Genomic DNA, 23514 nt, shown 5'->3' with positions numbered 1-23514 from the left:
AAGCCAGAAAGCAGAGGCTGTGCTGAAGATGCATGGTTAGGCTACAATTTGACACAAGGGGGAGATGCTCTGCCACAGATGGTCATCTTGCAGGCCATCCACTGCAGCAGCTCCCTGGAGTATGGGCTGCAAATCCTCTCTCTGCTACCTCCCTTGGCAAAGGACACATTTATTTACTTTCCTGCACAGGTGTAAGGAAAAAAAAAAAAAAAAAAGCCCACTTTGGTTTATTTTCAGTGATTTAATAACATTAAAACCAACATCCTCTATACTCTTTCTAGAACTCTGTTCTTTCAAAACACTAAAACTGATTTTCTTTTTAAACATCCATAATATTAAAAGCGCTGGGGGTTTTGGAGCTAGCAGCCTTTGAAAAATATTCTCCTTCTGTACACCACCCAAAAATACGTGGGTGCTAACAACTAAGGAAAGACCTGCTCCTCCTCCAGCCTGCTGGATGAAGCCAGGGGTGGGAGTGAAATCTGCTCTGGCAAAGCCCCCTGGTTGTATGGCACTAACACAACTGGCAAAGGCAAACATGAAGAAAACATATTTGAAGCGACTGGAAGAAAAATGGAAGTGAAGGAGAGAAAACCAAGGAGGCAGCAAAAACCACCGTTGCTTCTCTAGCTTGCCTTGAGCTATTCAACACTAGCAGCATGGTTATCTTCGTGCTGGAGCAGGATCCCATTTAATTGGAGATGGAGGCATCAAAGTGCCTCTGAGAAAGCTTCCAGCTTCAGTACACCTCAGAAATGTTCCTCTCCGCAGAGCTGGCCTGCAAGGTAAGCAGGGAATTGAACCTGCTGTCCTTGTGAGAAGCGGGGAGGCAGCAACAATACATGTGCTAGGTTACACAGCCAGTAGGCAGCAGAGCAAGACTTCTTTGCACCATCTTTCTGCTTTGGTGCCACAAGACTAGAGACAGAGAATAAGGCAGTTGCCTGCTCTGACTGACACAGAAAGTTGGGTTTCACTGGCTGTAGCTCCCAGGCAGGCTGTCGCTGTTGAAAGCAAATTAGATCAGCTGGGCATCAAGCGATACCTCCCATCAGTTTTCACCGCCCACTGCTGCCAGCTTGACACTTCTCTTTCACGCTGCATGTGCCAACTGTCTTACAAAGCCAGCTGCAACATCTACTGGAAGGACACGAAGAACAATCCCAGGTTGGGAGAGGAGGTGGAGGATCGGCTCAGGGTTGGGCGAGGAGATCTTTTCCTGCCTTAGTCCAGGCAGAAGACAGGGTTCTCCAAGAAGACTGAGATCTTGCTGGCCACCAGGTCCAGGTCACTGGTGTTGGCATATTTGAGCAGATTGGTATTCTTGACAAAGTAATGCTTGAGGAAGTGCTGGCTTACACACTTGTGCAGTTTCTGTACCAGCCTCAGAAAGGCTTCGGGGAAGCAGCGCCAATCCTTGGTGCGTGGGTATTTTTCACACGTCCAGAATAGCACTGTCTGCAAGAAGCAGATGGGAGAGAAGAGGTGTTAGAGGTTCTGTCGAGGGCTCATACAGCTTACTAAGGCAGTTTTAGTGCTGGTAAATGGCTGACAGTCTTGGAAATCAGAGACATGCACTGCTATCTCCCTGCGTTAACATTCCTGCGATGGAGGGATCACAACTAAAGCCTCCTCTGGGGATCAGGCAGAGCCACTCTGACATGCCTGGTTAGGATCTCTCCCCAGAGGAGCCCCACTCCATTGACTGCAGCAGGAGCCCAAGGAAAATGGTCTTGCTAAAATGATCTTAGCTTATTTGCCATCCTCCAGCGGGAGCCTCTGTAGAAATGCCAGGCATTTTCAGCTGGAGAAAATGGCCTGTTATACAAGTGTAGGAGCCAGTAGGTGCAAGGAGGGAGAGAAGAATAACCAGATTAACATAATTATTTGTTAGCTTCAGCTGTATTTGTAGTGAAGACGCACACAGATCTGCATCCCAAACAGATTTTCCAAGCAACTCTTGCAGGTGCAGGGCATGCTTTCTGGTCAAGTGCAGCCTGTGTTTTTCTGACACGTGATACTAACAGCATGTACTATGTTCTATTCCCCCAAGTTTATTTTATGTGATTTTACATTTGACAAATCCCTAGTTAAAATAATGAAACGCATATGATTATTGCTCTTACAGTATTATTTTTATGTTACCCATGTTGCATTTTTACAGAATTTCCTATGACTGAGAAGAATTTTCTGGAGGTACTTACACTTATTGTACCAAAAAGCCATACTGACTGCCTTGGTCAACCTGAAACCAGTTTTAAAAGTACAAAGTCACTCATCTTGGTTCAATAATTCTGCTAAGTTCCTTAGAATCCCAGTCTTATTTTGCAGATTTGGTAACCCAAAAAGAGACCCACAGATTCTATGAGATGAGGCTGAACTACAACCTTCAGCTCCTCTGTTTCTTCACAGGTAGAATTTCATCAAAATAAGCCACGCTATTCTGGATTGCCTGGTTTGGTTTTTTCCTCCAGTAGACATTGCAGTAGTTGCAATGCTGAGGAATTTCTTCTCAGACAACTTTTCAAATGCGAATAATTTTTTGTTCATGGCTCAAATAACCAAAGACGTTTTCTTTTATGTTGCCAGGGAACAAAAGACACAGTGAGAAATTAAAGATGTAAGTTTGTGAGGTGTACTCCTTGGAGACTTACCTTTCATCACACTTCAGCAAGATCCATGGGCAGCGATTGCAATGAAGTTTCTGGAGGCAAGGAAAATAGTGCTGCTCTTCCAGTCAGGTGCCAAACAAGTGATCTATCCCCAGCATTTACTGAAATGTCCCTAACTGCCAGCTGTCTACTGGAGGCAGAGAGTTGGCTTTCAAATTATACCTAGGTCTTTTCGGACTTCCTGATCTTAACCTTCATTCCTATGGAGGTAAGCGTAATGAGGGTGCTTACTCAGTCCTCTAAGTCTTTCACAACTTCTGGGGGAAGGAGTTCCTCTGTCATACAGGGCCTTCTTTATGTGGAGTCTTGTTTAGTCATAATTGTTAGATGCCTCAGACAGTGGAAGCCTAGTAAGTGAAAAAACTGAACACTAAGCCTCTGCTCAGCTGCTGCTTTCTCAACTGCTGGTTTCTTTCTCTTTTTTTTTTTTTTTTTTCCCCCTTTTTTAATGTAAGTACTGTTGAAGCATTCCTTCCCTCTGGTAAACCAATCCTCTCTTGCAGTAAAAGCCTGAAGTACAGTTACAGTAAAGAACTGAAGAGCTTCTAAAGAGCTTTCTATCTTGATCAAGAGGCCATGCAATAGCACTTCCTGCACCTCTTCTCCTTGAGCCAGAGAAAGAGATCATTACTAATGGTTAAATGATTTTCCACTTTCTCCTTTCTATGACCATTTTTGCACCAGGTTGTTCTTACAGGCACTGAGAAATTTTGCATTCTGCTAAGCTATAACCAGCCCCATCAACTCTTTTTTGACCCTGTCTTGACTTAGATTAGTCCCATGACTATAATAGCATTTGATGGTCGCAACCTTTTCTTTAGGAGAAGTCTTGGCATTGGTTTTGGACACCAAAAGATCAGTAACTATTGTGGGAGCCTGATGGCTTGAGGCTTCAGAGTGAGAGAACAGCCTCTGCTTGGCAGCTCCAGGAGGATGAAGGCTCAGAAAACAGTACTGCTCTACTGTCTGGTAAATGGTGCTGCCTGTGGTCCATCAGTGTCTGCAGCTGTCAGATGTGGGGACACAGTCATAGCAGAGCCTTCTGTCTCGTCTTCACAAATGTTGTTTGAAGCCACCTTGAACCCTGAAGTACGTCCAGGGAGGATGCTACCATGTCTTTACCTCTTTCTTCCCTTTCCACCCCAGGTGAAACACCACCAGAACTGTCAGTTTGCACCTCATTCATGAAATTATGCTCACCTAAGAGACCTTTGTTTGGTGCACATCCACAAAGACAAATGCACAGTTTTCCTCCAAACAGATAGATGGATATGGATGTCTGGGGTAGTAAAAAAGCAGGAGGTAACTGTGCAGTTAACGACAGTATTACAATGCTTACGTGAAGTCAAAACAGAGCAGGAGCCTCAACTCTTAACATTATTTATGTTGCTGCAATCATAACGTTTCTACAGGCTTTAGCTTCTTGTTGAAGTTTGGAACATATTTACTGAACTTCTTGCCACTGTAAAGCAAGGAAATGGTACTGCAGTTTTGACAGTTACTTTAGAAGTTACATAGATGCTACAGTGATTTATGCCATGATATTTTGACATTACTGGATGGAAGCACCTGCAACAGATACTGAGACTGTATCTTGGTATCATGGTGATGCCTACCTGAAGGTGGTAAGCTGTGATGACAGGCTTATTTCCAGCACACCAGACATCTTCCTTCATCTGTCTCATGACCCCGAAGCACTTCATGCGACAACCACCATCTTCATCAAGTCCTTCCATGAGCATATGCTCAGCACGGGAGAAGCACAGCTGCCAGTGATAATTGGAACGGGCCAAAAGGTCGAAACCAAGCGACTGTGGACAAAAGGGGAAGTGTGACACCAGATCAGAGGCAAACTTCTCTGAGCAACACAGAAGAGATGTTACAAAAAGGATGTGTGACATCTCTCAAAGTGTATTCTAAAGGGGATTAGCAGAGGCAGCAAACGTGGGTCATGCTCCCATCCTAATTCCTAGTCAAATGACTGTGCAATTTGTTTTGCTTCCTCCTGGGCTGCCATCAATTACTCCCAGGAGATCCAGCTCTAGAGCCACCAGGTGCAGTACCAGCAGTGCTACTAAAGCAGAGGCACAGCTCTGCAGGCATTTTGCCATGGAGCAGCAGGTCATGCACGAGAGGGGAACAGGTCTGGAAGGCATAAATGGACCTGTAGGAATATAGCAGCTGAGCTGGAGTGCCAGAATCCAGCCACGAGCTTTGTAGGGAAAGATAGGCCAGAGGGAAAACTGCAAGACAGTGGCCCATTTGCAGAAGGCTTACGTGAAACAGAGCAGAACAGCAAGAATGATGCACATCAGCACTGAGCTACCCAGGCAGAGCTGTGTGCCAGAGATTCATGCAATAAAGAGTTGACTCATTTCTTCTTTCATGAGAGGGGAAAAAATCCCAATAAAATCTAACAGAATGCTTTGAAATATCACTTCTCTAGAGAATACACCTTCCAACCATGCCATTGCCTGCCTTGCAGTCCTTCAGATGGGAAACCATTGTCAGGATTGCCAGCCACCTGTGAGGTAAATTCGGGCACAGAGTTAATAGTGCTTTTTATACTGTTCACCTTGATGCACTGCACTTTTTCCTGGGAAGGCCAACGCTTAAGGCAGCGAGGCCACCGGGCTTTCTCGGGCCAGCAAGTTGGAATCTCCACAGCAGGGACCAGCTCCACCTCGACCTGGAATTCTGACGTCTCCACAGCCACCCGGACCACTGAGCTGAAACTCTCCAGCAACGTCACTTTACCTGTGAAGGAATATCAGGAGATGATAATAAAGAGGAAAAGGTCCTTTCCCACAGGCCAAGCAAAGGGCTGTCTAGGGCCTTGCAGTTCTGTTGTTCTGTCTTAACACTTTCTCTTCAGTGCCATAAGCAGAATACAAGAAAAAAACTTATCATCTTAATATACCCTCGGAAATGAGAACAGGGAGAAGATGAAGGAAAAACTAAGTTCTCAAGTTTACACTGAATTACCTTGCCTTTGTTTTTCTCTGTGGGTCCTCTTAGATCCTAGGACCAGCTTCTTAAAAATACAAATAGACAAGTGGTGCAACCTAACATTTCTAATGGTACAGTACAACAAGGAGATCACTGCAGATTAGAGGGAACCTGATGAACACTTCATATCTAAAGATCTCCTTATTCCTTCAGAGAACCTGTGATCAGACCAAATGATTTACCCTTGCTGGTCATTCAGAATGTTTTGTGGGGTATCCTGAAGTTTTGTTTCTGGAGATGCACTCACACAGAAGACAATGCCAGAATTTATGGCCTGTTGTGCAGAACACTCACAGAAAAAGGGCTAACGGCTTGCCTCACTGGGACTGCTGAGTGCCAAAAAGAGTTAGTTCTGCAGTGATTTGGAGGAAAGAAGTTTCCTCAGTGAAAGAAGAGTGGCTCATCTCCAGGAACAACATGCTTTAAGAGAGCAGAAAGGAATGAAAGCTGCAACTATTGGACTTGGTGAGAAGTTTCATGTTGGTCCAGCTGTGTTCATGGAAGAACTTTCTGGCCCCAGCTTTCCTGTTATTCTGGCAGGATCTCTTCAACTTTGCCAGTTGAGCCAGTTGCGTGATCATGCTCTAACCCACTGAAGTAAAAGACAGGGCAGATTACCATAAGCTGGTTAAATAGCAGTGTGTTAACTCACCTCATTTTGGCTGGCATGGGCTAAGGAGCAATTCCACAAGGAGCCCACACAACAGACTTGAAGGGACAGTGATGAACATCATCTACCCTCACAGAGGAAATATCTGCCTACTCCCAATAGTAATTTAGCGTCTCCTCCAGGAAGCACAGGGGTGAATTACCTTGCAAATAGCGGAGTCCATCCCAACCAGAACTTTATAACCCTCAGTAAAATCTCCATGTTATTTCCCTACTGAGCCAAGCCTGGCACCAAAACAGGAGCTGTACTGCTCCCAAGCCCTCAGCAGCAATCCCTAGCAGCTGAAAAGCATTAGAGCAACTGCTGCATCAGCATGTAAATACATTCATGGCATTTCCAAAAGCATTGCAACTGCGCTACCTATTTTTCTGACAATGAAAAGTGAGACACCTTAAAAACTCTGGTTTTGATGGTACTCAAAGAAGTAAAAAATAGGGAAGCAATGAAATCAGGGAAAATTTTCTGTAACTTTAGTAGTACTGTGGGGTGAAGGAAGTTCATTCTTCAAAGAAATGAACAAATATGGTAATTGCTCCTTCTGACTTCATCTTAGCTCATATCCTCTGTGGCAGTCTCCTCCCAGCTGGCCTTACAAAAAAGGCATCAGAGTTATGAGCCCAAACATCCCTCCCTGGTTCCCTTGGAAGTACCTCTCCCGGCTCAACAACTTGATGTACTAGCGCTAGACACAATGGCAGGTTTTCACTTCAAGATAATGACTTTCACATAAGTAAACCCTCAGATGCAAGCCCATTCCATCTGGTCTTTTCTGTGAGCCTCAACGGTGAAATTTCATCCCCATCAATCTTTCCATTTCTAGCATAAGAAATATTTCCTGGAAGAATGCAATGATCTAGCTGGGCTTGACTTTAACATGTTTTCTCATGTGACTAAAATTCAGAGTACAATCAGGTGAGTGGAAATGCCTCCTATTTCTCTGGAATACAGAAGGCCCATATCAGGCTGCTGATGGGTACAGTCATCCTGAAAACATGCTGTGAGAAGAGGCACCACAGTCTGGATTTGATTGTGTCATGGTATCTTAATGTGAAAAGAGTGACACAGACTGTTTAGCTTGGACCAAGCTGAGGGGTCATTAGCTGAAGTCTATAACATGCCTCTAGGATGCTAAGAATTAAGCATGACGATCACTGTTTAGGCAGCATCTTGCTACAGCTGTTGCAGCTATGAAGGCCTGTTGCATGCACCACTGATTGTGTTAGGTCAGTGATCAGCAGTTCCAGTATAAATAGCCACAGGAAATAAACAGGCACTTTGGATTGCTCACAGAGGGATCAGCACCACTGCTGAAAGCAAACTTCCCAAGTCCAGTTCTGCTGAACAGGACTGGAGTAGCCTGGAGGCTGGGGAAAAGAGGACTTGTCCAACAGACTTTGCTTAAGTACAAGTCCTTCTACTTAGTTCCCATCACCTCAGCATGGAAAGCTATGGGCAGCTAAGGTTTCCTCAGAGCATTATCTGCCCTATACACATCTTCAAGCACTTTCTCCTCTGACTTATGCACCTTCCCTATATCCAATTTTCCTGTGCTATCTTCCTTGATAGTCCAGATATATTGCAGATCCCGTTGTACAAAAAAATTTTCCCAAATTCCTAAATGTTCTGAAAATCTGGGTTGCATCTCGGTTGAACTGTGAGGGTGATGTTGCTGGATACCCTACCCAAATTCCTAAGAAAGAAGCAACATCTTGGTTATGAAGAGCCCAAGGACTATTTAATTCTATCTTCCATGCAGGTCTATGTGCATCACTGTAATGGGCTAAAGGTTCCTTGATTTTGGAGGGGTTTGCAGTTTCTTAACTTCTGATCATGTGAGCCAAACAAACACTTCATGTGTGTGATGGTTTCCCTCTATCAGCTGCAGAAGACAGCCAGTTCCCCTTATACCTGTCCGCACTAAACTCACTGGAGAGGTTACAGGAGATAATCGACTTCTCCACCAGCTCCCGGAAGACGATAAGGACTTTGGCTGGAACCAGATCACCTTCGATGTTCACGTCCGTTTCATGCCACTGCTGAAGGCTTTTTGAGAACTGCTCCACCTCTAGCCATTGATGGAATTCCTCAGGGTCCCGCACGGAGGAGAGGAGCTTGGCTCCCTGCACGGTGTAGTAACGCCAGTGCCGTAGCTGGCATTCCCTGTACCCGGTCAGGCCACGCAGAGGGACTGTGATGAGGAATTGGCTGGGTGCTAAGACCTAGGAGAGTGCAGAGAGATTGAGAGAGGAGACAAGGGCAGATCCATGAGCCTGAACTATGAAAAGAGGGTTAAGGAAGTAATAGGTAAAACTGGGCTTTGGAGAGAAGGAAAAGCCATGGTATGATGGGAGCAATTGAATACAGCCAGAACCTGTTCCGTGCCTGTCTGAAGGTTACTTTGGAGATACACAGACTAAAGGAAAATTGTCTTAGAAGGACTCTGATGTGACAGCCATGGCCCATGGAAGACAAGAGTGCACTGACTGATTTGCCAACACACCTGCCACGGTTTCCCCCATCCCTTGTTATTTCTAGTCTACAATTGCATGAGATGTGATAACTAGCAGCTTCTAAAGAGCAGGAAAGCATCAGAAAGCATGTTTTGAGATCCAGCAAAGGGAAACAAAATAGTGCAAGTTATTACCTCAGAACAGTTACTAGAGATAAGCCTAGAGCTCAATAGTAGTAATAACTATGGCCAAAAGGGCACTTTTCTGACCTCTTTCAAAGTCCTCTACAGACATTAGTAAAATAAGGCTATGGCTCATTCATTTTATAAGTGTTTCACTCTGCATAACTGTCCTTTAAGAGACAGAGACATGAGGCAAGTGACATGCCTGAGCCTACAGAGGCAGTGGCACTCTCAGAAATAAACCTAGGTCTTGGCCAGCTGTACTGCATGAAACTGCATCTCCTGCTGAGCAGATGCCAGAAACAGTGTAAGGATGGAAACGGTAACGGGTGGATAACAAATCCACCAGCAGGCTGGTTTGCAAGACAATAATTGGCCTCACTTTGGGAATTACTATTTTCCAATGAAACCAATGCTGAACCAGTATTTGCAGAGCGAATAATGTGACACAAATATGTTCTACTGGCCCAGGGCACAGCCAGACATCTCCAAACACTAGTTTGGAAGCATTTGGTGATCGTGGCTCCAGGTATTCAGAGAGAGCATTCAGACTCCTTCAGACTTTTACCGTGTTGACACAGAAGCTTTTCAACTCCATTTGCTACCAAGTCTAACTGACATTGGCATTAATAAGGTGAAGGTGTTGCACAAGCAGGATGTGAAATGACAGCTGTTGCTGCAAGGTGGTTACCTCGAGGTGAATGAAATGCCCCTGTAATAATCCAAAACATTCTGGTGGCCTTCCTGGTAGCTCAGCTGATTTAAAGTATTACTGCAGAGGTGCCAGAGTCCTGAGGGCACTAACAGGATTTGATGGCCCTGAGCAGCCTTTCTGGGGCTTCTACCCACACCTTCTGCCCCTGAGCCTGGGACCCCCATTTCAGCTCAGTGTCAGGCTATATGGTAGGAGTGCTGGTCTCCAGCAGTGCGACAGCTATGCCTGTGCCTGGCCATAGACCTTGCTGTGCTACCTCCAGACTGCTTTCCCAGCCTGACCTCAGACCTACGTGGCCACTATGGACTTGCCTGGCAAGCAGTAGCCTGCATCTGTCTCTGGTTACCATCACTGGGCCTGATCCTGGCCCCAATGAGTGCTCCTGGCTTGACCTCAGACCTGCCTTATAAGCACAGGCTTGCCTGATGAGCCAGACTCAGTTGAGCCCAGCTGCCCTCCCTAGATCTGCCTCACTCACCGACCATGGGGCAGGTGCTGCCATCTTGTCATGCTCACCTCCCAGCTCCCTTTCTCACAGGGAGCAGCCGGTCTCCTCTGCTCCCTGACAAGAGATTTGAAATACAAAAAATGGCCAGCAAGAAGCACAGAAATGGCAAAGGAAACTCCAGGAAGCCCTTGTTCTGTCAAATATAAAACCATCTAAAGGCAGGACAATACTGGAAGGATGACATCGCAGACCAAGCTGACCTGCACAAGTTAGGTTTGGTGGGGCTGAGAAATCCTGTGAGCAGCTCAGGAATGAAGTGCCAGGCTCCATAAGGAAAAAATACAATGTCTGTCATGCACTTACTGCTCACCTCCCTGCCTTGGCCACATTTGCAGATAAACAGCCATTCCTTCCCATACCAAGATGCTGACTTGCATGTGCTGGCACCCAACAGATTTTAAAGGGAAGAGCTGCAGGTGTTACACGACTTCAAATACAAGTCACAAGGCTCCTCTACCCAGGGCTTACCAAGAAACACCAGAAATCACAAGGCTGGCAATGGCACTGTAAAGCTGGGCCTCTGGTGGCCTCTTGGCCTAAACAAATCCCAGACCCACACCTATGCTCTGTCACATGATGGTCTTACACACCATAGGCAGACCATGGGCCCCAGCAAGTCACAGGCTTACAAAAGAGCCTCCAATTCTGGGGTGTGTAACTTATGGACAATTCTGCTGTATTAAAAACCTGCCTGCAGTATGCTGGGAAAATTAAATACGACCTCATTCTTGCTATCCTGGCCAGGATATCCCAGGGAGGCGGAAGCATTAGGTTAGAAATAAAATATTCACGCTTTGAGCAAAAAAGCAAGTCTCTTGCTGAAAGGATGAAATAGTCATGGGAGGATTGGTTAGGTGGGTGAAGTTGTCTGGAGAAGAGGGTGGGCGAGGAGGAAGCAGGCCCAGGGACCAGCAGGCACCCGCTGGCAGGAAGGCTTTGTACCTGGATGGACGGGTGGAACGGGCGCTTCCCCCGAAGCATAGCTGACCACTTGGCCAGTAAAGCTGGCTGGTCCTGAGAGAAGCAGAAAGGAAAACAAGAAGTACACAGAACAGAGAGAAAGCATGTGCCAGGTCATTCATTCACAGAGCAAAGCTGCAAGCTTCCTTCGAGTCTATCTGTGAAAGGAAAATGCCCCCCTGCCTGCCATGATTGCAGAGTTAAACACTTGGCAATGCTATTGGGCAGCGCTGTACTAGCAATTACCGTGGACGCTAACCTGCTCATTACACCCTCCTGAAGCATCCACAGCTTTTGCATCAGCCCTGCACAGCTGACAGCTGCAAAAAGGGTGGGCCACAACTAAAACAAACACTTAAAAATTTTAAAAAGAAAATATTCCATTTTGTCCATCTGAATTTTACTTCAAATTTTTTATTAAAGATTTTGATTTTTTGTCCCCTGGGTTACAGAAAAGCATCGAATATCTAAAGGCTTTTCTTACATATTCCCCAGCCAGCCCTGCATATTTAGAAGGAGGCTTGTAGCTTCTCAACAAATCTAGACCCCTCACCATGTTAAATTAATTCCTTTTATCCAGAAGCTTAAAGTTTTGAAAAGTCACTGTAAATTTAATTGACAGAAAAAAGATCTTGCAAAATTAAACACAGAATAGTCAATACATTGGCTTTCCCTTGACACAACTCTCCTCTAGGTTATGTCAGCAATTATATTAAAGATTCTATTTTTTGGAAGCAGAACAGCCGAAGCCAAAAAAAATTTTCTTATTAACCCATTCTTTGCTGCCCCATATCTACAGGACAAAGTTAGCCAGGCCCTCCTGGTGTGAATTCCACAGATTTATAGCACTGGCTTCAGTTAAGTATGAGTAACAAATCTGCCACTTTTAAAGAAAATACATTTTGAGGATTTCTTTTAAGCAGAAGTTGTTCAGATCAGCCTCCCGTAATACTAAATTACTGCTCAGAATAAATGCCTTCGTTTTGTTCTGCTTTGTTTTCCAGAACAGCAATGTTACCCTGACCCTGGTCCTGTCAGACCTCATTAGCCAAGCAGGTTTGTTCCAGTATAAGAGGTGGATGGCAGACTATGGCACTGAGGAACACGTGGACTGGGATGTGGCACCGTTTTACATCACTGTGGTCATTCCTATTGGCAAGACGCCCTGGGATATGCGGAATTCCAGAAAAGATATAAATCTGAATGTGTTTATCCCCAGAGCAATAGCCACATTTCAGACTGGATGACTACATTCTGCCTCCACCTCCATACCCTTCTAGCAGCTTGATACACACAGAGTTCTTCCCTTTTGATCCTAGACAACTGCAAAAGTTGCCTCATGCTTTTACATATTTGCTGTGTTTTGATCTGTAACTGGCTGCATTTTAGTCTAAGGGTTGACATAGCCAGAGTATGTAAACTAGTTCAGATGAAAAAGATCATTTTCATCTGAAGTTGCCATTGCTATGATTGTTTCTTAGATCCTTACACTAGTTGTTCTTGTGTTAAGTAGACACTTAGGAAATAACCAGTGTTCTCCTGTCACAGCTGGGACAGGACATTATTATTTTGGTATTTGATGGTCTAAAATGGGGAGGCATTTAACTTCTCCCGCTAATAAGCATACTTCTTCCCAGTAAAAAAGAAGTTCCAATCCATGACCAAGAAAAGACCCATATGTTTCTGAAGGAGCTTTCTAATGTTCATAGAGGAAGAAGGATTTTGGGGTTTTTTTTCTTTTTTTAGTGAGTTGAAAGGTTTTCCACCTGTGAAAAATATGAGTCATAGCTCATGAAGGCATGAGCATTTTTTTTCTTCTTATGTTACTGCTGTACAAGTTTTTCTTTCTGTCTCCCAAAGAGCTTTGGCTTCTGCTTGCAGATTGACAGCTCTGGCAATAGATGCTCTTCGTGAAAGCAGCAGCTGTAAAAAGAGGCTCTGCCTGATTTACCCGGCCCTCTCTGGTGCTCCTCTAGTTGTAAGATGTCTGTGAGCAAGTCCCTATGACCCAGGCAGTCACTAGAACTTCCACAGTCAATGCATCGTCTGTGGTGGTTTGGGTGAGGTACCTGCTCATACAAACACTTACACAATGGAGAAATCACCTACTGATTACCTACAAGCTGCCAGAGAGTATATTAGAGCTCTTGTTCATACCTTAAAATTCTCATTGTGAATGCCAGAGTTGGAGATAGCCTGGAACCGCGTGGCTTTATAGCTGATTTCTGCAGTCAGTTCCTGGATGATAGTCTGCACCTCCTCTACTGCTTTGGAAACCAAATAATTTCGCCGTTCCACCTGTCAGTTCCAAGACAGACACTTCATATTACAGGTAACTGCAGCCTTTGACTCCAGTGGGAAACAGGCAATCGGCGTAAAGCATCCTGAAACATTTGTGCCTGTGCTGCACTGGGAACAAAACTCATCATTCCCTGTGTGTTACAACCAACTTACCATGAGACAGAGCTGGTAAACACCAGCTGGTAAACACCGACAGGCCAATACTAAAGATGGTTGAGCATTAATTGGCATTTCCACGCCAATACCATTGGATGGAAGGGAAAGAGTTATAAATTTGCCATCAACAGTCTCATTCTTTATCCATCTGATGCAGAATACCCAGGTATTCCCCTGCATATACCAGCTATTCTCAGAGCCAGGATATATTTCATTCCAAGAGCTGACAAGACTTCCAGAACTACAGATACTCTGTGCATTAGTCAGGTTGCAGGTGTATGTGGCAGCATTTAGATGTTATATGTTAACATTATATGTTAAAAGTATCCATACTGTCTTCATATCTGAAGTACAGATGAGAGTCTACTCCTAGATGGTGAGAAAGTATCTTTTCAAAGCTGGTTCTACTGGTGACTAAGTGTTCGTGTAACTTGGTGGATAGTTCTTCAATTCAAGCAGTAGTAGCATAATTATTTATTGAAAATTATTTCAATGGAAGGTCTGAGTCTTGGAAGGACTGAGGTGAAGGATGGACAACTCAGAAGAATATAAGATGAACCTGAACCTTCACATACAACTAAAAATAAATGGAGCATAAGGGAATGGTCAAAATCCAAACAAGGAAATTCAACTGGAGGAACATGAAGGAACCATGTTAGTAAAGGACATTTAAATATTTCCCAAAGATCCTTAGACATTTACCAAAGTGAGAAGGAGATTCGGGATTCAGCTACTGTTAACAAAGTTCGTGAACATATTCCTCATTACTTATCCAGAACTACAGAGTGCACAACAATGCATGGCTGAAAATGAAAGTTCTCACAGAAATACACCTATATGTCACCAAAACATTTCCATAGAGAAAATAAACCTTTCTTAGGAGCCCCTTCATGGTACTAGAATATTTCAACCTTTACAGAAAAGAAGGCCTTACAGTTTTCCATTTTGAAATTATTTTTCACTTTGGTGTCCTGCATTGTGTTGGGGAAAGCAGACTATAAAATAGGATCTAGCTAAGTACTGTGATGAAACATTTCAGCTTTAAAAAATGTTATGGCTCACAGTTACTTTTATTAAACAGCATTGTTTCATTGATGATTTTATTCTGATTTACTTCATTTCATAGTGGGAAAAAAAAATCAAGTGCTGGAATATCTCATAAAATAGAAAATGTGGTTCCAGCCTGCATGTGCTAATGAGACATGTTATTTTAATCATGGTATATAGAGACGTATCCTTAGCTGAGGTGACAGACCGATGGGTGAATTCTAACAATATCTGTCTCTCTCTCTCTAGTTCCTACATGCATCTTTCTTAGAGACAGTGCCTGGTGTGATTTCAGTCTTGTTTCTCTCAAGCCAAGACCACTGGACAGGGAGAGAGGGAAGGACCTTTCCTTAGATTAAATGCTGGCAATTACAGCTAGTGTCACATCTGGAATTCCAGATCAGGAGCAAAAATTCAGGACATCTGAAGAAGAAGAGGACAAACACCTTGAAAAATTAGGCTACCAGCTGAGATCCCTGACAACATTCTGCAACAGAAACCTAGAAATCTCATTAGAAATACAGTTCTCATGAAACTTCACCCAATCTTGTCTCCGAAACGAAGACAGCAGGCGAGCAACTAACTGTCAAGTTTGGCACCCTTCAGAATCAACACCTAGTGTGGGAGACAGAAAATCTGGACAGATAAAGCCTTACCTTGCTCTGGATGTAGAATTCTACATCTTCATCTGTGAATGGTTTCATGGCAAGATGGTCTTCTCTGCTCTCTAAAGTGTGAATTCACTCTTCACTCGTTCACCTGCCTCTGGAAGTAGACTCAGAGAGAGCTGCTCAAAGTCTTCTTGCCCTTTGAAGCTCAGGTCACCTAATTCCTCTGTGGATGAAGAAGAGGAGAGAGAAGCAAGGAAGTATGCCTATTTTTTTTTTTTTTTTTCTGGTCTGAGTTACAATGGTGACATCCAGCTACTTTGGAAAACTAGCTCCAATTATTATTTTCAAAGTTCAGGCATTATTGTTCATCTTATTACTTTTAAATGGTGGGTCTTGCATGCAGGCACACACAAAAATATCCCAGCTACTGCTCTGTCTCAGGGCAGATGTGGAAGCATTTTTCAGATTGCGCTGCAGATTCAGTATGCTTGTGCACAGCATTATTATCCCGTGTGCCACAAGTACTTCCCTGCCTCGCTAGCCCTTCACTAAAGCATTTGTTAAACACTGTCAGTTATCCCTTGTTGACTTCAATCCACCCACTTCCCGTCTGAAACTGCATGGGTACTTTTACACTTAGATCATTCATTTGAGTTGTAGTCTGCAGCCTCTGCTCCCCTCTCCTCCCCGCTCCTTGTATCGCCTCTCTCTCTCCGGCTGTATTGACAGTAAATATCCTGCAGCCTGTCCCCTCCTGTAGTTTGCTTTGCTTTCTTTACAGTAAACAGACAGAAAGCTGTCTCTCGTTTTCTGCCAGCAGCTCAGCTAACAACCCCATATGGATAATTCAGAGGGAAAAACAATTGATCAGGCCTCATTGATCCAGTGAGGCTTGGTAGCTTTTAGAAAAAAGGGTACATCAGCACATGGAGGGAAGTGACAGAGTATAGAGATGAGACCCCATGCTGCTAAGCGTCCCTTATTAAGGAAGGCACACTCCACTTTTGAGTAAAATCATTATTTCTCCCTGGAAACTGAACTTTGATATCCCTTGACTGATTTATTACCTCTACAGCAGCTGGCAAAAGGCAGCACTTGGGTAGGCACTGGGTGCTACTTCGGGGCAGCCACTGCTGTTGCTAGTTATCCTGCATGATGTTCCTTATTAACAGTCAAATACTAAGTCCATTCATGGAGTATCAATAGCTGCAGGACATCTGATTCCTCAGAGTCTACAAACCAAACCTTTCTCTGTGCCTCCCAGGCATCTGCTCTCATCTTTTTTCTGAGGGACTTGAGGACTCCTTCACACAGACATGTAGTCATTTACTTCCCAAACCAGCTTCCATGGGAGTTGGGCACTGAAAAAAATGAGCCCCACGATTTTTAGAGAACCATACCTCATCCTTGCTCATGTTAAGACTTACTGGCTCTCTCTCACCTGAGGGGCTAGCAGTGTATGCGAGCTCTGCTAGGGAAGCCGGATTAAAAGGCAGTTCTGAAAGAAGGTGAGTGGAACAATAGGTTAGGGAGGACTTGTAGGGGCAGGTTGGATGGGATTAAGTCCAAACAGAGTCTGCATGGGAGGAGAATGAGCCTTTTAAATGGTCAGATTCCAATAAAAGTGTGTCCCGAAAACATTGACTCCCTTGTGCCCCTTCAGGCTGTAGATACAGAAGACAACACTCCAGATACCTCACTGAGGAAAACAGACATCACAAGGACTCTGGTTTGTTACATGAGGACCAGATAGCACAGAACTCAGGGAAAAAGGAGAGGCGGATGGCCATGTGCGAGGAGGGAATATTAGTGTGGGAAAAACCTGCATCAGAAGGGAAGAATACAGAGAAAGGGGAGTGCAGAGAGAGGAACTACTGCAGACATAAAAGAGGACATAGACCCAAAGTGGGAGGAATCCAGGCTCCTCCAGTGAGATCTGCTGAGCTGATGCAGTGTTGTTGCAGTGAAACCTTCATCTAACTTCAGCCAATAGTCATGGCTTTTGCAGCTCACCCCATTCAAAGCTCAGGATTTCTAGATTGCCTTTTTCTTTTTTTTTCCCTTTTCTCCAATTAAGCACCAAAAACTACAGAAGCAAACCCATGCTCCAGGTTGGTCCTTCTCAGGGAGCATCTATCTTGACAGTGCTTTTATAGGAAAGTAAGATTACAAATGGAGAAAACCCCGAGACAGACCCAAGCTGCAAAGGCTAATAAACACAATCTCCTGAGCAAACATTTCCTCTGAGCCTACAACAACTTAATGCCCCAGGCACACCAGCAAGAGGGAGTGAAGAAAGGCTATTTCTTGTTCTTCACTCTTTGAGCACAGAAGGAAAACACACCCCTCTTGTCACTTGTACTCTCCTTTCTCCAGGACCAGGTGTATTTTGTTCCTTGAAGGAGAACGTTTGTTAACTGTTACTTTTCAAGCAGCTTACACACTGCTAACACTCCCTGAGCTGGAGAGGCCATGGCCTGTCACAGAAATGTGTCTCCACAGAGTATCAGCCAGGGCCATGTGTTCCCATCCAGCTCTCCCAGCCATGGATGGGAAAAGCTCACAACTGCTTCATGGAGATACAAAGCATCCCTCTGAAGCCAGGCAATGACATGAAGATGTAAGCGGAAAAGGTCTCTTCAGTTCTAGCTAGCTCATATCCATCAGGTATCAGGGATCTGAGGCCTGTAAAGAGCTTTTGAGCTTTGTTAATTTAACAAATTAAATCCCCCAGGTACACTTGTTTCTCATGAGATCCCCATCCATGCTGAGAATGGCTACCTTTCTGACATCTCTGAACCCTTTTCTTTTGATTTTTGAAAGGGACTTAAGCCCCCACTGGGGTCTAGGCATTATTCTGAGAGGGAGAAAAACTCTCGGACAGTTCTTGCTGAGGGCACTGCAATGTTCCTTCCCTCTTTGGTGTCCCTCAGGAGGTTATCAGCATCACTTAACATAGCTAGCTTACTACAGACAGTCCCCCAAGTTCTGCTCGATGAACATCCATTGATTTATCCAGCTGTTCTCAAGCATTTTCAAGCCACGCTTCAATATCTTGGTCTTCTCAAGTCATAGTTCCCTGCCTTCTGATCTGCGTAAGTTCATCTGAAATGATTCAGCTGTATTATATCCCCCCATTTGTTTTATTTCAGTGCCCACCTCATAGCACCTTGTAATGGAGTTCAGTTTGTGGCTAATTTCCTTTGTACCTGTATCTTCATTTGCTTATTGCTTATTGGGTATTCTTCTATGAGGATTTAGGGATTTCCTAGTACCTGAAAAAATACTGAATATATATCATCTTCATTCATGTCTTTGGCAATACCCAGAACTGAATGATTGTGGATCTGTGAAACCCACATAAAAGTATTCTGTGAATATATACCTTGAATGGTATTAGATTGGCTCTTCTGTCTTCTGAAGCTGCCAATTACTGATGCTTTCCATGCTTGCCTGGCTTTCCTTTCCTCACTCTTCAGTTTCGTAGATATGACAAATATATTTCAAACCTACAATCAAAAACAATTTGAACTGTGAGCTGTACAACGACAACAAAAAAATCACCAACATCATGTAAATAAAAGCAGTAGCATTAACTGTATGGGGAAGTCCAATATTGTGCCTTTTTCTGTTTGGCAACTATTTAGAAAAACTACTCATACGGAACAGTAAGCATGTATTAAAAAGCCTCTACTAAATCACACAAATGAGTCAGTCCAATGTACCACTTGTGACTCACAGATGATCTGCAGTGGCAACAAATAAGCCCCGTTGAAGATGCTGCCTTCCAGATGAAATACAACCCTTAATTTGCAGTTGCTAATGACCACCCATCACTTCTTGCTCTAATTACCAGAGGCATTAAGTCTGTTGCATTAGCTGAAGCATGTACTTCGGTCAAGAGAGACTACCAAAACAAATCATCCCAGTAGATTTAATAATCTCTGACAGTTCTCTTGCCTTCTTAAACTGTTGCCCCATTCCTCCCCATTAGTGGATTAAGCGACTGTACAAAATGAGTAATTGTAGCTTGAATCCCCTATAACATTTATGCTGTAACAGTCTTTAGCAGTGATGGTTCAGTACTGTTGAGAGTCTCCATTCAGACGATACTAGCATAACATCATCGGGCTTTTTGGGGGCACAAGTTCTGTGAATTTATTTGGGTTTTTTTCACTTTGTCTTTTAACAAGTAGATGCAGGCAAAGGGGATGCTTCAATGACAAAAGCCTGGGATGGACTACAGGGAAAAGAAAGTGCTGCTAATTCACTGTGACAGCATCAGAATCACACATGGATGCCAAATTGAAATGCTTCTCCACTCATTCCCACCCCTCACCGATCAATACTTGGCAGGCTCAAAAATGCTCCAAATGCCTATGCTGCTCGTTCTCACTGCCACACGTTCTCACATTAGCCTTGAGCCTGCGCTTCATATCAAGTAAGTTAAAGATTTATATTCTTTCCAAACTAAGCATTGGATCAGCTCCAGTGGTTTATCAAGCCTGTTACCTTTTTTCTATTTGTAGCCAGACTGGACATATCAGAAAAAGGCAGATGGCTTTTGCTAGAAACAAGTTCTCTTAACCTGGGAAGAGTTTTGAAACCCAAAATTATTTACAACCTGAATCTTTTCAGGCTGCAGTGTAGCATTTCCAAAGAAAGAGATCACTCCAGGATCACTAGCTGAGGATGCAGGACATTCTGAAGAATGCTGAGATTATGATACTGCTACCCAGCACTGACCGGCCTCAACTAGCAAATTCACAAGAATCCAGTCAGTTTTGCAGCTGTTAACAAGCAAGCCACTGGGCAGCAAACATAAGTCATATAGTAGGGGTTCTAGTATTGCCAAGATCACTGGCACTCAGTGCGGTGAGCTATTCAGAGTCTGGAAATTTCCAAGTTCATAATGGTCAGCTCAGAGGGTGGCAGGAAGCTGGGAGCCCTGGCTGCATCAGCTCTGAGGCTCCCAGGAGAGTTGACTGAGATGTTGGGCAGGAAAACTGGCATTTTGAGTTCTAAATCCATGTATTGCTTTCTGGAAGTTCACTGAAATAGTACAAGTTCAGTGCATCATGTTTTAAACAGAAAATATTCTACTAGACCATTTTTAAGCATCTGCAAAGGATATTTTTCCTCTATCACTATGTTTTATCCATCACTAAACTACAACCACTGATCTATTGTTTCATCAGGATGTCCCACCGTCTTGAAAAACTACCTGTGGCCAACAGTCATAAAACCGGAGCCTTCCAGCACTTTTATTTATATGCCTAGATAAATGGCCTGAATGCCAAAAAGGAAATACCCAATACCAAGAAGCTCTCACTGATTTAAACACATGGTTAGAACAACGGCATCTGGAGAAAACATGATGTTTGGCAGAGCACAGTGCAACTGAAAAAACATTTAGCACTGGAAGTCTTGGCAGGTGAGAAAAAGCTGCCTCAGTTTTGATCCCAGCATAGGTTTGCTCGGCCCTTGGTAGACTGATTATTTTCAGCTGTCAAGAAAAGGACTTTAAATCTAGAGGCACAGTAACTCTGGAATGGACAGACCACAGCCAAGATTTACAAGAGCCAAAGCAAGAAGCATGCTTGCAATGACGCTCTGTCTATATGAGGGGCTGAATTACACGGGACCACAGCATTTCCAGGAACTGGTATTTTTTCCAAGGCTGCCCTCCAGAGCACAAAAAACGTTAGGTTGTATTATTTTCACACTTTGTTGTTGTGTCCAAACTGACCCGATTCAGAACTTATGGCTTGAGCCTATGGCTGTTTGAAGTAAATTGAATAAATCCCCAGTGCTAAATGAGAACAGTCACTCCAACGCAAACTCACTTGGGAGAGAGAAGACTCAGACTGGCATCCCTGTTTATGTGCTTCATCCAGTGACTGACTAGTAAAAAATGTACAAGTGTTCACTGGAGCCAGAACTAGAAACCAGGTCTCATATCTCACAGGCCAATGAGAGCTATGTAGCCATAAGATCTATTGCTTTCTTTTGATGAAAATATAATTATTGCAGAACAAACAGGTCAGCTTCAGCAAGTGGTTGACAAGGGTCTCCAGACACAAAGAGCTTGGTCCTTGGGAGCTACCTTTGAGTGCCGGAGATATATTTGTATGGGAGAGGAGTGAGATCTAAAAAAACCAAAACCAAACCAGAGTGAAGAGGGCTGGACAACCACATTTTGCAAGAGGTTGAACCACATTCAGGCAGCTGTGGTTTTGTATGATCTTGGTTAGTGGTATGGCCAATCTACTCTAAAAGCTGTCTGATCAAACTTCTCGGCTTGTGTCATCTCACACACACAGGTAATAGGTATCAAGCTTACAACTAATCAGTGATCCCTAGAATATGTCAGCTTGGACACTGTGTTGTGTTCCCAGGCTAACGTGGCATTGAGGAGAGGATGGAAAGGAGAAGCTGAAGAAGTAATCGGGATAAAGGAAGATTTTGTCAGTATACCTGTAGAAGTGTCTCAAGAATAGCACGGGGAAAGGACTAGACAACCACATGCTTTGGGTGGGAAGAAAGGAGGGGAGGAGAGAATCATTGAGACTGTAGTGTGAGGGATCTGAGAGAAACAATTGCCAGGAGAGAGAAATTACTATAGAGATGAGAATGAGAGTACCAGCAGAAGTGAGAAAAGAAATGCTCTTTATTAGAAGTATTATATATGTACCACAAAGATCAAGAGATTCAGCAGACAAACTAGTAAGAACCAGTCTTGTCTGAGAGAGAATCTCAGCAGAGGCTTCAGTCAAGTCTCTTCAGAGAATCTCTAGACAGATCAGATCATGACCTGCATTGCTACACACTCCAGCTTCAGTCACTGCAAAATGAGCTAACAGCCTCCAGTCCAAGCTGTGTCTAAATGCGTATGCTGTTCTTTTAGTCGGCAACTTCTAAAAACTTGTCATCATCAAGAGCAGGCAGCAGGAGAAAGGAGGAATGCAATTGCATTCTTCAAGCAAACACTTCCTCCTCTATCTTAGACCATAAAACTATACAGCTTCAAGCTAATCCCCATAATTAGCTGCCCAGCCCTTTCCACTTTATTGGCTGTTTTGTGCAGTCAAAGCCAAATTGCCAAAGGGAAAGGGTCAATCATTTGCTCTGCATCTGCTCCAGGCAGTGATAGGACACAGGGTAGATATTTAGAGTAGAACTAGTTAAATGCAGATTCAGGGCACTGAAAGCAGGAGTGGGGGAGGAGAAGCAATCCCGGAATAAAAGCACTGAGAATATGCAGAACACGTTGCTTGGCCAGGCTAGCCCATGAAGGAGCAGCCACCTCTTTGTTCCTTGGGTTTTCATGGAGGGAGGGGAGGGCAGGCAGATGTGTGCGTGTGTGTGTATTTAGGAGGTGAAACAAGGTAATTAAAGCTACCAGTTGTCTACCAGGGACAACAAAGACCTCATCTGAGTGAACATCTACTCCATTCGCTGCTCTCTAACAAACCAAAGGCTAGCAGAGAAAAACACTAAATGGCCACAACTGTAATTCAAAATTTTAGAGAAGATAATGGACCCTCAATTCAAACAACCCAATATCCCTGAGAAAACACCACTGTGCAAGCACGGCTTTCTCCTGCCCTTGTGTATACTGTTTCTGAAAGCCACGCCATCCCAAAAGCTTACCCTCCCTATGTGCCATGCAAGGATCAAAGCATTAAAAATTAATTTCCTAGGAATTTTTGGTTTCTGTATGACATCTTCATGCCATCTTTAACAGAGATGCACCCTGCCCAGCATCACCATTCTAAACACTAATTGAACATAACCCATGATCTGGCAAACTCACACTGGTTTTATAGATGGGAGTTGGGGTGGAGGGTTCAAGAAAGCAACAAACTTTGGCAAGAAAAAGTGACTTACCCAGAGCTGGTGCCAATTTCAGCTGTAGTATTCAAAGGTTCTGTCCTGATAATCACTGCATTGGTAGTGTATGTGTTGACAAGGCTTGCAGAGGCTTGATTCTTCTCCACTTCCTTTAACAAGGTGTTAATCAAACATTTCAAAGTGAGTATCAAAAAAATGAGAGAGCTTGACCCAAACAGAATACGGCCTGTGCGAGCACAAGACTCCCACTGCTATTGAAAAACTGATATACAGCAGGGTGGGTATTGGGCACCTGCTGCAAATGTATCCATGGGTCAGGATATGCAACACAGCTGGTGAAGTGCCTTGATGCAGGTTTAAAATCAGAGGGGAAAAAACA

General features: G+C 44.0%; 1 protein-coding gene across 3 annotated transcripts; it reads right to left on the bottom strand.

Annotated features, from left to right (window-relative positions):
* Positions 1 to 272: 272 nt before the first annotated feature.
* MAB21L3 (mab-21 like 3) lies at positions 273 to 18727 on the bottom strand. 3 transcript variants are annotated; one of them, XM_074860841.1, is made up of 8 exons: positions 18667 to 18727; positions 15327 to 15504; positions 13324 to 13464; positions 11149 to 11220; positions 8279 to 8570; positions 5248 to 5429; positions 4289 to 4483; positions 273 to 1458 (listed from the first exon to the last, which is right to left on the bottom strand). In XM_074860841.1, exons 2-8 carry the CDS (start codon positions 15372 to 15374, stop codon positions 1225 to 1227), a joined length of 1164 nt encoding a protein of 387 aa, XP_074716942.1. In that variant the 5' UTR covers positions 15375 to 15504; positions 18667 to 18727; the 3' UTR covers positions 273 to 1224. The 3 variants fall into 3 exon arrangements, with proteins under 3 accessions (XP_074716942.1, XP_074716943.1, XP_074716941.1); XM_074860842.1 differs by lacking the exon at positions 18667 to 18727 and adding an exon at positions 15659 to 15697; XM_074860840.1 differs by lacking the exon at positions 18667 to 18727 and having other exon boundaries at positions 15327 to 15763.
* Positions 18728 to 23514: the final 4787 nt, after the last annotated feature.

The sequence above is a fragment of the Strix uralensis genome, chromosome 2 (assembly GCF_047716275.1).
Source record: "Strix uralensis isolate ZFMK-TIS-50842 chromosome 2, bStrUra1, whole genome shotgun sequence".
Classification (NCBI taxonomy): domain Eukaryota; kingdom Metazoa; phylum Chordata; class Aves; order Strigiformes; family Strigidae; genus Strix; species Strix uralensis.
The sequence above is the reverse complement of the archived record's forward strand: the minus strand, read 5'-3'. Positions and strand labels throughout refer to the sequence as shown.